At 40.0% G+C, this 13,225-nt stretch overlaps 1 protein-coding gene across 2 annotated transcripts in view; it reads right to left on the bottom strand.

Moving 5' to 3' along the window:
* Window positions 1-13,225, bottom strand: part of LOC134797750 (neuropeptide CCHamide-1 receptor-like) — a 254,313-nt gene that overhangs the window by 14,189 nt on the left and 226,899 nt on the right. For both annotated transcript variants that reach the window (XM_063770109.1, XM_063770110.1), the window contains one exon: window positions 5,801-5,904. In XM_063770109.1, coding sequence (XP_063626179.1) covers window positions 5,801-5,904 — 104 coding nt within the window. The remainder of the gene's footprint in view (window positions 1-5,800; window positions 5,905-13,225) is intronic.

The raw sequence follows: 13,225 nt of genomic DNA, 5'->3' as shown, positions 1-13,225 counted from the left end.
AATATATTTTTGAAACGATAGCTTGTAATTGTGAAGATATATGTGATCTCAAGCGTACCACAACAAATCCAAACTAGCAGTCCGGAAGAAGTTAACTTACTTACGGTTGATATCATAGAAGTTCAGTATAATATTCCGAAACTTCGCGAATTTTAACTTTAGTTCAACTCGTAAAACTTAAACTAATATTGACGTAGGCTACAATGTTACTCATGTCTGACATTACAATTTTGGGCTTGACTAAAATCAAACAACGTAGTGAAGATATATTTAAAAGGGGTAACTCTAATTTTGTTAAAATGTTTATTCAATGTTAATAATCGCTATTGTTACATTTGGAAACTTTTAACGTAATAACGTAATCAATTCATCAGAATCAGCCTACTGGAAGCAAAATTTCAGAATTTGTATTAAATACAATCAAATAGTCTAAAGAGTTAGAATTTTATTGACAATATTCATGAAATTTCATTGTCGCTTCAACTTATTAGATGGTTTAAATTACTTAAGTATTTGGCGATAAGAGGATTGCTAAGTATTCATTGCCTTCCTAGAGTACAAGTACATCAACAATAATATTGTAATGATGAAAATAAGAGACAAGTTCTTTACGTAATTCATCTTGAACTTTACAAATCGCCTTCAATTTCATATCTGTCTGTCACATCTTTCTTTCTGGATCGCATCTAAAGATAAGATGATAGGCAGATTACAATGCGCTTATCGGAAGAATAACGCCCAGTTTAATGATATTATATAGGTAACTATAGACAGGTTATACTCATACATCAGGAGCAAAAAATACTTCCATATTTATTTATTTATTTATACCTACGAAGAAAACTGTATTTTTTTATAATTCGCATTCCATTCATCTTTGTCATATTCGTTGTTAAACATAAGCTTGTCTCTTTCTCTTTCGGTGAGCGGGAGTTCGTTAGCACGTCCACATTTCTTGCTTGCCCAGGTGCGACTAAGGGCAATTTGTACAATTTGTCACAAGGTAAGCGCTTCAATTTTGGAACGCCTATAACATATCTTGAGTTATAATCTATACATATAATAAAGCTGAAGAGGGTCGAAAGTCTGTACATGGAAGATATTCGAAAAAAAGTTGGCTGGGGATACTTAGAATCGATAACAGAACACGTTCCAACGGTTTTTAGAATTTTTGTCTGTTTGTCTGTTTATCTGTTTATCTGTTTGTCTGTTTATTTGAACGCGCATCACGTGAAAACGGCTGAACGGATTTTGATGCAAACTTTACTAATTTGTCGAGAACATCCCCGGCCAGGTTATAGGCTATAAAAATTCAACCCCTAAAAGGGGGGGTAACCACAACACTCGATTGACTTAAGTTTGCCCCTGAATCTTATGGCGCTACTTAGGAAGGAGGGGCAATCTTTTTTCAAATATGTGCTACCACTATAGAGTACCCTGGTAAACTAACAGATATCTTGCTTTCGGGCTTGCGGCCAGCCGATTTTTCCGACATAGGTTACCGATTTTCTAGCGAATTTTGCTCTCTTGCACCCCAGATTTGTCGGCCAAGCCGAGTTGCTCCTTAGCCGCGATCCTGAGACCTAACTGTCAAAGTGTTATAAGGGGCCCCGTGAAAGCCGAAAACTAAAAGAATCCTATCAAGTAGCGCTTTCAAGTGAAGCCAAAGAGCGAGCAGTAGAAGAGTCGTGATTACATGTATAGATTCGATTTCAAGCCACTCTTTTGCAGTTCGGCGTTAGGTCTTATGCGAGGCCTTCTGCCTTACGGCAAAGTTGATCTTCTGCCTTAATTACACTTGGGCGTGGATCCAAATCCAAGCTTTCCTCTTTCGCAGCTGGGCCTTCTGCCTTGCTCACACTTCGCCAATTCAATTCACTTGGTCAATTCCAAGCTCTGTTTTCTTGCATCTTTTCACCTCTCTTGCATCAAACAACCTCGCTGAGACCCTTAAATATCGAGCCCTATGCGAAGCTAGGCTGATAAAAAACTGTCCCATCCCTTCTCTGTATGAAATCCTGGATTCGCGCCTGGTTAGGACTAAAAGTAAAAATTTACAACTGTCTATCAAATTGTGTTTTTTATATCGAAAAATGTTCGCGTTCGCTTCGCTCACGTTTTCAATTACTTTCTAAGATATGACAAAGGTGACATTCGGGTGGCGACTGCAGCAGCATTACTCTGTTGCAACGTTACTGCTGCAGCACTGTAAATTTTCGTGATAAAATGATTTAAGTGATTTCCATACTAAAAGTAAAAATGTACAACTGTCTATCAAATTGTATCTTTTATATCGAAAAATTTTCGCGCTCGCTTCGCTCGCGTTTTCAATTACTTTCTAAGATATGACAAAGGTGACATTCAGGTGGCGACTGCAGCAGCATTACTCTGTTGCTAAGTTACTGCTGCAGCACTGTCAATTTTCGTGATAAAATGATGTAACTGATTTCCATACTAAAAGTAAAAATGTACAACTGTCTATCAACTTGCGCTTTTTATATCGAAAAATTTTCGCGCTCGCTTCGCTCGCGTTTTCAATTTCTTTCTAAGATATGACAAAGATGACATTCAGGTGGCGACTGCAGCAGCATTACTCTGTTGCACAGACCAACCCCTGTAGACCGAGCTTATAGGACGACTCGCGGTCACCACCCGTATGGTGTATAGGTCAAATATAAGATTGTTCGCGCGCCGCTCCGATCAGTTGCGCCCAACGTAACGACCTGTTAGCAGTGTGCACGAGTCTAAGAAAATAAATCGTAAACTATTGAATTCATTGGGAAATCATGGGATATTGCAGCGTAAAATGGTGTGGCAAGTCATCTAAGACATCTACTTACGAAACAGATGGAATAACATCCCACAGGAAAGTCAAATTCATTATTTCATTGAATAATGTTTCTTGTCCGCGGGGTTCATTTTATACTGGTCAGTAAGCAGAGGCGAAGTATGTCCGTCCCTTTTCGTCAACTTGAAAATGCAATGCGCTATCCCTTTCCCTTTCGACTAGTGATGTGACGATGATGGTTTTTCAGTTGCGGAAACTTCGTGCTTCGTCATACCGTATTGTACCATTTTAGACATAATATATAGGAAATATGTTGTGTAAGTTTTTTAGAATCCTCTAGGCCAGCGGAGCAGTTAGGCCGCATGTCACGAGATGGACCTGATGATGAACTTCAAAGAAGTGCGAGGGCACTCGGTGTTGGTTTGTGATAGACATATGTTGTATGGGTTTTTTAGAATCCTCTAGGTGAGCAGTTAGCTCTCATGTCACGAGATGGACCTGATGATGAACTCCAAAGAAGTGCGAGGGAACTCGGTGTTGGTTTGTGATAGACATATGTTGTATGAGTTTTTTAGAATCCTCTAGGTGAGCAGTTAGGTCTCATGTCACGAGATAGACCTGATGATGAACTTCAAAGAAGTGCGAGGGAACTCGGTGTTGGTTTGTGATAGACATATGTTGTATGGGTTTTTTAGAATCCTGTAGGTGAGCAGTTAGGTCTCATGTCTCGAGATGGACCTGATGATGAACTTCAAATAAGTGCGAGAGAACTCGGAGTTGATTTGTAATAGGCATATGTTATTAGTCCATTTGAATATGTTTTCAATACAACCTTCTATGACCTTAATAAAACGGACAAAAGAAAATAATTGTATGAGATTTCGGCGACACTTTTTTCTCGTATCAAAAGAGATTGCGATTCTGAGTGGAAATAATATAAAAATTCTAAACTTTAAAATTCATGTTCTGGGTACTTTAAGCAGAAATGCCCTAATATGTTAAGTAAAAATTTCAGGTACATTGTTAAATTACTTAATGAAATATTAAATTAATCAATATAATTATTAAGTAAGTTTACTCTAAGTAAACTAAATTGGTAACAATTTTACCACAATACATTTCGGTATCACTGGTAGCAGTACCCACTACCTGTAATGAACATGTCCCATCCCTACGCTTGCACGTGTCAGCGCGCCATGTTTGAAACGACCAATCGCAACGCCGTGAGCACCCCTCCCGCACCTCACAGTTTGGTGATTTGCGTCGGGAACAAAATGGCCAATATTAGGTTTCTAGAGGCGGTGTTCTGTGCTCTGTTGCTACGTTACTGCTGCAGCATTGTCAATTTACGTGATGAAATGATGTAACTGATTTCCATACTAAAAGTAAAAATGTACAACTGTCTATCAAATTGCGTTTTTTATAACAAAAATATTCGCGCTCGCTTCGCTCGCGTTTTCAATAACTTTCTAAGATATGATAAAGGTGACATTCGGGTGGCGACTGCAGCAGCATTACTCTGTTGCTAAGTTACTGCTGCAGCACCGTCAATTTTCGTGATAAAATGGTGTAACTGATTTCCATACTAAAAGTAAAAATGTACAACTGTCTATCAAATTGCGTTTTTTATATCAAAAATTTTCGCGCTCGCTTCGCTCGCGTTTTCAATAACTTTCTAAGATATGATAAAGGTGACATTCGGGTGGCGACTGCAATAGCATTACTCTGTTGCAACGTTACTGCTGCAGCACTGTCAATTTTCGTGATAAAATGATGCGACTGATTTCCTTACTAAAAGTAAAAATGTACAACTGTCTATCAACTTGCGTTTTTTATATCGAAAAATTTTCGCGCTCGCTTCGCTCGCGTTTTCAATTACTTTCTAAGATATGACAAAGATGACATTCGGGTGGCGACTGCAGCAGCATTACTCTGTTGCTACGTTACTGCTGCAGCACTGTCAATTTACGTGATAAAATGATGTAACTGATTTTCTTTAGTATGGAAATCAGTTACATCATTTTATAGTAAAAATGTACAACTGTCTATCAACTTGCGTTTTTTATATCGAAAAATTTTCGATATAAAAAACAGTCAGGGAGGGAGACGGGCCACCATGGTCTAGAAATGCTTAGGGCATCAAAATATCTTAATCCGGCACTGGTCGTTTGGGATTGGGAACGATTTGGGACTCGCATTTTATACGCATTTTCATGCCTTCCCAAAAAAAATAGAATCATTCGCGAAAGTCTCGCAACGCATTGAGTTTACAAGGGGCACGTGGTCTTCCTCAGGAGTCTGAAGAAGACCACGGTGAGTGGCGCTCTAGCCAGGGAGGCCGCTTCGCTTTCGCTCGCGCGCGTATACCTTACTGTATCGTCCGATATACACCTACTACTCTGTCGTTAAAATCACGTGTAAAATTTTAATAAGGGCGAAAAAAACTATTGATTTTGGAGTGTACTTTTATTAAGAGGTACCTAACTGTAAAATATTTTATCTGGACTACAGTCCTCTAGCATATCCATCTGTCAACTTTACTTCAAGTTCCGCCTCCAGGGGAGAGGGAGAGAAATTAGGATTAGAAATTAGCCGCTTACTGACACAGACCGAATTCCACGCGGGCGGAGCCGCGGGCACAGCTAGTCTTATAATAAATCATTGCCCCAGTTTGGGCATAGAGAAAAAAAATACATAGAGTGCTCACTCCATACTTCAGTTTTAGTACCAAAAAGACTATTATTTTCATAGTCGACATCTAGCACCGAGTAGCGGAATTATCAGTACTGCTTCTTCTTCTTCTGCGACTTCTGCTTTTAATAATAGTTGCAAATTGTTGTTCAATACAATTTTCGTGAGTCGACACTAGAGAATTCTAGTATCGAGTATTGATAATTCCGCTACTCGATGCTAGATGTCGACTGCGAAAATAATAGTCGATTTGATACCAAAACTGATATATGGAGTGAGCACTCTCTTCTTACTATTTCTCTATGGTTTGGGTAAACTTACCAGTAATAAAACCACATCATGAAGACGTGCGAGGGTAGGAAGCAGGCTGCGAACACCATCACGAAAGCGAGGACTGTCAGCGCCACTTTCCTCCGGGCTCGCATCTGTAAAGACATATTATTTTAAGTCTAAGTAAGTACAGGTACTACAATGCACGTGCAGCATAATATGATTGACAAATTGTGGTGTTGGTGATTCAATCTTAGAGCATTTAATAACCGGAGTAGGTAGCCTTTAAGAGCTTAACCCCTCTGCCGAAAACCTTGCACAATTTTATTGTGCAAACTTTTGTATGGACTGACGTTTATCTGACATGGCTATTTGTACGTTACGTACAAATCATGTAGAAATAGCCATACATTTGACGCGCCCCTCCCCCGCAAAAATCGGCAGACTGTTATGTACAAAAATGACAGCCAAGACGTCTCTAGTTGCTAAATGCTCTAAGGATTCAATTTACGCTGTCATTCAAACTACATATTTTTATTAAGAGCGCTCTTACAAGAAAAGTCGAAATAATGCAAAATTGATGATACTAGTCGACGAAATTCAGGACTTTGCGCTCATTATTAGAAACAATGAGTACTTGTTCCAGTAAAAGCGTCTTCTTATCTTTATAAATGTCGTTGTAAATATTAGAAAAAGGACTTATTAAATTAGTAATGATTTTTTTTCTGATGGTCGTTTCCGAAAAACCCCGTGAAGCACTGAATGGCGAGCTCTTATTTGGAAATGTTGAGAATTTTACTCTGCTAAACCTGGCTATTTTGTATTACTAATACCCTGTACTTTAGGCATATCAAACTATATTTTTCCTACATACCTTTGAGAAAGAGAAAATCAAAGTAAAACGAACTCGATTTTCTCTCCGAAACAAGTGTCAATTCCTACGAAAATCTACTTAATATCGAAGTCATTTTCATACTCAAGCAATCTGCAACGTTTGCTTATACTGTTGGTATACATTAGTGTTTATGAAATTCTACTATAATTTTTTGGCAATTTTTTGAAAACTACTCTATATTACCGATGACGCGCGCTGCGCCAGCTCAGTGCCGCGGCAGAGCTTGTAGAGGCAGGACGTGTGTCGGTCGGCTCCGCACATTTTCAACGGCGACGACGAGGTTTTATATCATTGTGTGCGGCGGGCGCCGTGTAAAACGCTATACTGTGTGCGTGTAAACCGCAACGAGAGACTTTGATCCTAGCACCGTTTTTATAGTATTATAATTTATAATGGTACAGTTTAATAAACTACCGGACAGGATTAAAAATATTTGAAACGACCTGACATTCTATATGTATTTATTTGACTCAAGATAGTACTCAGGGTCTGATGATGGAGCCGGAAGGTGGGCACCGGTACCAATCAACCATGCAACTAAACCACTTTGTGTTTAGGCTCGTTTTATTCATCTCAACAAGATCTTTGACACAAGATAGTACTCAGGGTCTGATGATGGAGCCGGAAGGTGGTCACCGGTACCAATCAACCATGCAACTAAACCACTTCGTGTTTGGGCTCGTTTGATTCGGCTCAACAAGATCTTTGACTTAAGATAGTACTCAGGGTCTGATGATGGAGCCGGAAGGTGGTCACCAGTACCAATCAACAATGCAACTAAACCACTTCGTGTTTAGGCTCGTTTTATTCGTCTCAACAAGATCTTTGACTTAAGATAGTACTCAGGGTCTGATGATGGAGCCGGAAGGTGGTCACCGGTACCAATCAACCATGCAACTAAACCGCTTCGTGTTTGGGCTCGTTTGATTCGTCTCAACAAGATCTTTGGCACAAGATAATACTCAGGGTCTGATGATGGAGCCGGAAGGTAGTCACCGGTACCAATCAACCATGCAACTAAACCACTTCGTGTTTAGGCTCGTTTGATTCGTCTCAACAAGATCTTTGACACAAGATAGTACTCAGGGTCTGATGATGGAGCCGGCAGGTGGTCACCGGTACCAATCAACCATGCCACTAAACCACTTCGTGTTTAGGCTCGTTTTATTCGTTTCTATAAGATCTTTGACACAAGATAGTACTCAGGGTCTGATGTTGGAGCCGGAAGGGGGTCACCGGTACCAATCAACCATGCAACTAAACCACTTCGTGTTTAGGCTCGTTTGATTCGTCTCAACAAGACCTTGGACACAAGATAGTACTCAGGATCTGATGATGGAGCTGGAAGGTGGCCACGGGTACCAGTCTACCATGTAACTGAACCACTTCGTGTTTGGGCTCGTTTGATTTGTCGCAACAAGATCTTTGACACAAGGTAGTACTGAGGGTCTGATGATGGATCCGGAAGGTGGTGACCGGTACCAATCAACCATGCAACTAAACCACTTCGTGTTTGGCTTCGTTCGATTCGTCGCAACAAGATCTTTGACACAAGTTAGTACTCAGGGTCTGATGATGGAGCTGGACTGTGGCCACGGGTACCAGTCTACCATGTAACTGAACCACTTCGTGTTTGGGCTCGTTTGATTTGTCGCAACAAGATCTTTGACACAAGGTAGTACTGAGGGTCTGATGATGGATCCGGAAGGTGGTCACCGGTACCAATCAACCATGCAACTAAACCACTTCGTGTTTGGCTTCGTTCGATTCGTCGCAACAAGATCTTTGACACAAGTTAGTACTCAGGGTCTGATGATGGAGCTGGACTGTGGCCACGGGTACCAGTCTACCATGTAACTGAACCACTTCGTGTTTGGGCTCATTTGATTCGTCGCAATAAGATGTTTGACACAAGATACTACTCAGGGTCTGATGATGGAGCTGATGATGATAGACAGGTACCCGTCGCCACCTTCGCGCTCCATCATCAGACCCTGAGTACTACCTTGTGTCAAAGATCTTGTTGAGATGAATAAAACGTGCCTAAACACGAAATGGTTTAGTTGCATGGTTGATTGGTACCGGTGACCATCTTCCGGCTCCAACATCAGACCCTGAGTACTATCTTGTGTCAAAGATCTTGTTGAAACGAATAAAACGAGCCTAAACACGAAGTGGTTTAGTTGCATGGTTGATTGGTACCGGTGACCACCTTCCAGCTCCATCATCAGACTCTGAGTATCACCTAGTGTCAAAGATCTTGTTGAGACGAATCAAACGATCCTAAACACGATGTGGTTTAGTTGCATGGTTGATTGGTAATGGTACCTTCCAGCTCCATCATCAGACCCTGAGTACTGTCTTGTGCCAAAGACCTTGTTGAGACGAATCAAACGAGCCCAAACACGAAGTTGTTTAGTTACATGATAGACTGGTACCCGTGGCCACCTTCCGGCTCCAACATCAGACCCTGAGTACTATCTTGTGTCAAAGATCTTGTTGAAACGAATAAAACGAGCCTAAACACGAAGTGGTTTAGTTGCATGGTTGATTGGTACCGGTGACCACCTTCCAGCTCCATCATCAGACTCTGAGTATCACATAGTGTCAAAGATCTTGTTGAGACGAATCAAACGATCCTAAACACGATGTGGTTTAGTTGCATGGTTGATTGGTAATGGTACCTTCCAGCTCCATCATCAGACCCTGAGTACTGTCTTGTGCCAAAGATCTTGTTGAGACGAATCAAACGAGCCCAAACACGAAGTTGTTTAGTTACATGATAGACTGGTACCCGTGGCCACCTTCCAGCTCCATCATCAGACCCTGTGTATCTTCAGTGTCAAAGATCTTGTTGAGACGAATCAAACGAGCCTAATCATGTTACTACATGGTTGATTGGTATCCGTGACCACCTTAATCATCATCAGATCCTCAGTACCAGTTCGTTTTTAAACCCTCGTTGATACAAACTTTACAACCTATAGGTACCAAATGCAATGACGAAACATGTAAATAAGCGAGTAGGTACCTATAATTTCTTTCGAGTAATATACCTTCATAAGTACAAGTATGGGGCTATTCATAAATTACGTCGTTTCAAATGGGAGGAGTGGGGGGGGGGGGGTCTGGACATCGGATGATGGTAACATGACGTAGGAGCAAACAGATTCATCCGAAGCTTGATTTTTGGATGATTTGAGGGGTGGGGGGGGGTCAAAAATCGTCAAAAATAGATGACGTAATTTATGAACAGCCCCTATGTACATTTGCACTGCATTTAGTATTTTCGTACTTACCAAATAACAGTTTTAGAACTTTAAAAGTTAATTACAGTTAGTGTTGTTATGGTTGATTTCAATATGCTTCGCGAAGGATCAAGAATGTTTAATCCATCATTGTAGTGCGAGTGTGGTAGAAGGGATCGGCGTACTGAGCTCGCACGGCCTGCCGCAGCGCGTAAAATACCTAAACTCGCTCAACGCCGAAATGTAATAGCGCTCTTAACCCCTGACGCGAAAAGGGGGTATTAGGTATATGTTTGACGTCAATGTCTGTCTGTGTGTCTGTGTGGTATCGTAGTTCTCCAACGATTTCGATGCGTTTTTTTTTACGTGAAAGCGAGTTTCCTTGCGGTGGTTCTTAGCTATGTTTGATAGCAATCGATCGAACATTTGAAGAGTATCAGCACTTTTCCACAATGAATATTTTTGGAATATAGCGTAGGGGTTTCTTTTAGTTTTGAATCAAGCAGATAAGTCTGCAAGCGATACTACAAAATTTTAAATTAAAGGAGAAATTTACCGCTTTTGGCAATAGGTACTCGAACGTTTTGGTATTCCAAACTGAAAAGAAAACGATGCGGTGCGATTGGACCGGAACACGGTTAGTGAACTGAGCTACCGAAGCTTACCAGAAGGGTGTGCGAATCTTCCCATTCCCTATACTAGTGCCTAAATATACTTTAAATTAGACTTGCACAACTTTAACACAAAAAGTCTAAGCGGTTAAATCGTAAACACAATATAAATAAACTTCAACGCTAAAAAAACTAGGTCTATAATTCATAGCATACTTACCTACTTTCTACGTAGGTATTTGATATTTACCGACTGTGCAAAAACACCAACATGTTAAAGTTACGTGGATTGCCGTTTTTCACGATAGGTACATCGCTGTTTTCCAATCAAGTAATCAGTGCTAATGGATTGTAGAAAACACTAGTACACTACAGAGCAATAAAAATAGTTCAGTTTGTATTAGAAGATCTATAATAATAATGCTATTATCAAATCCGTCTGCGGAAAATTCCGTACACGAGCGTTTCTTCAAACAATATTAGTACTATCACGCTCCACGATTATTGCGCCATTTAGGGTCCCAGCAAAATTGGTTGTTCCATACTTACGCTATGGAACCTCCAATTTAGCTAGAACCCTGAATGGCGTAACAATCACGGAGCGTGACTGTAGGCAGGTACATAATATTACACTATTGTCAATTTCATCCATAAGTAGAGATTGCTTTTAGTTCCAGCAGTTGAAACAAATACGCACGTATTTATACGGATTTGGCCGCGTTGACCTTACAAAGTGACTTATTTTCTTTGCTCTCAAGTGTACAATACTTACAACGTACGCCCAGACCTGAGGCAATACATACGCAACACATTAGCAAAATGGGAAACAATAGGTAAGTTCGAGGAGGCCATTCGCTTTATTGTATAAGTTTTGGGTTAGTTGGTTTTGGCTTCGGATGTCAGTTTTAAGGGTTTTGTATCACTGGGTATTCCAATAGAGCAGTGGTTCCCAAAGTTGACTGGGATTTGACATCTGACCCACCTAACAAAAACCAGGCGTGGCTCACTCCGCGATTTCGTCGCTTTACTACAGGTAGCTAAAAGTACATCGGTTCCACACCAATTTTGGGGAAAGCCATAAGCCGCGCGTGGCGCTGTTGCCACCTAGTGGCCATATCTGTGCTGATCGTAACAGACGCGTTTTGTTAGAGAGTGAGTCTTCTGTACCTAGTACTATTATTTATTCTGTGCAAAAACTGCCGAATTCGGGACCCATCTCTTGGCCGGCTTAAAAAGGGGGCATACAATATTATGTATAGGTCACATTGGTAACGCTCAGATTCCATAGTTGTTTCGGGACCCACTTAATTCTTGCTCGCGACCCACCAATGGGTCGCGACCCCATAGTTTGGGAAATGCTCCAATAGGGAGTTCTACGCAAAACTTAACCTTTCAGTGAAAACTACTTGATAATACCTATTTTTTGCCAAGGACTATCAACTGTTTGGAAGATTAAAGCCAACAAAGGTGACGTTTTCAACCACATTGTTGGTTGTCGAAAATGTAAATTAGATGTAACGATCTTAATATTAATTCATGTAGATTAATTTAGGATAATTTATGTTGTAATTTTATATTATGAGAATAGGGGCCCGATTCGGATTTTGAAATAGACATCTATTAGACATCTTTTAGACATCACCAAGATACGATAACGATATGTTTAAGATTTAACCTGTCAAATTTGACATTTGCGTGATTCTGGAGATACTGTTGAACGATTTCCACAGGATATGACTTAGAGATCCAATTCACATCAATAGATATCTTACTCTATCTAACGTAAAAGTGACATTGGTTGCCCGAATTGCGCTGCAAAAGAGAACTAGTTGATATCTAAACTATGACGTATCTAGAATGGATCTAGTACGTGTCGTCTCTTGTGAATATCTTGAAGTTCGAATACGGCAGTAAATATCTAAATCTATACCTTGGTAAAATTTTCATAATTTCAATTCAATGTTCGTATTCATACGAAAACAGACGTAATTACTGCTCATTTCAGATATTTTTTATTACCGGTAGCTCGCTTAGAAAGGCGAATAATAGAAGATCCCTATTCATCAGTTAGGTACATATTTATTTTGCAAATATATAGTCCGTGCCTTTCACAAAAAGATATTCGGCTCATTTACGAAATAAGCTGTATTCAAAACATCATCCATTCAAGCATTTAAATTGGACTACAAACATTATCCAACTCCTATTTAGAATACAAATAAAAACGCGTATAACTCAGACTACATTTAAAAAGTTTTGTTTGAAAACTCAAACAGTGTATAATGGGTACCAAAATACAATTTTATCTCGGGCCAACAATTTTCTGAGGCCGATATTGTTTTAAAAATTTATAAGGTTTTGATCGGTGGAGCGGCAGCGCACGCTCACTCAAGGCAAAGAGAAAAAAGTTCATAAAGTGCTCACTAAATATGTACTCCAGTTTTGGTACCAAAACGACTATTATTTTCGTAGTCTACATCTAGTAGTAGTAGCGGAATTATCAGTACTGCTACTTGACAATAAATGTTGCACCGACCGAAAAGTCTAATGCTCAACAATTTTCAGCTTAACAGATTAACCCGAACTCTATTTTCAACGACTTCTGCTTTTAATACTAGTGTAAATTGGTGTTCAATACAATTTTCGTGAGTCATCGCGACACTAGAGAATTCTAGTATCGAATAGCGGTACTGATAATTCCGCTACTCGATGCTAGAATAAT

This window comes from Cydia splendana, chromosome 15, assembly GCF_910591565.1.
Source record: "Cydia splendana chromosome 15, ilCydSple1.2, whole genome shotgun sequence".
In the NCBI taxonomy this organism is placed as follows: Eukaryota; Metazoa; Arthropoda; class Insecta; order Lepidoptera; family Tortricidae; genus Cydia; species Cydia splendana.
The sequence above is the reverse complement of the archived record's forward strand: the minus strand, read 5'-3'. Positions and strand labels throughout refer to the sequence as shown.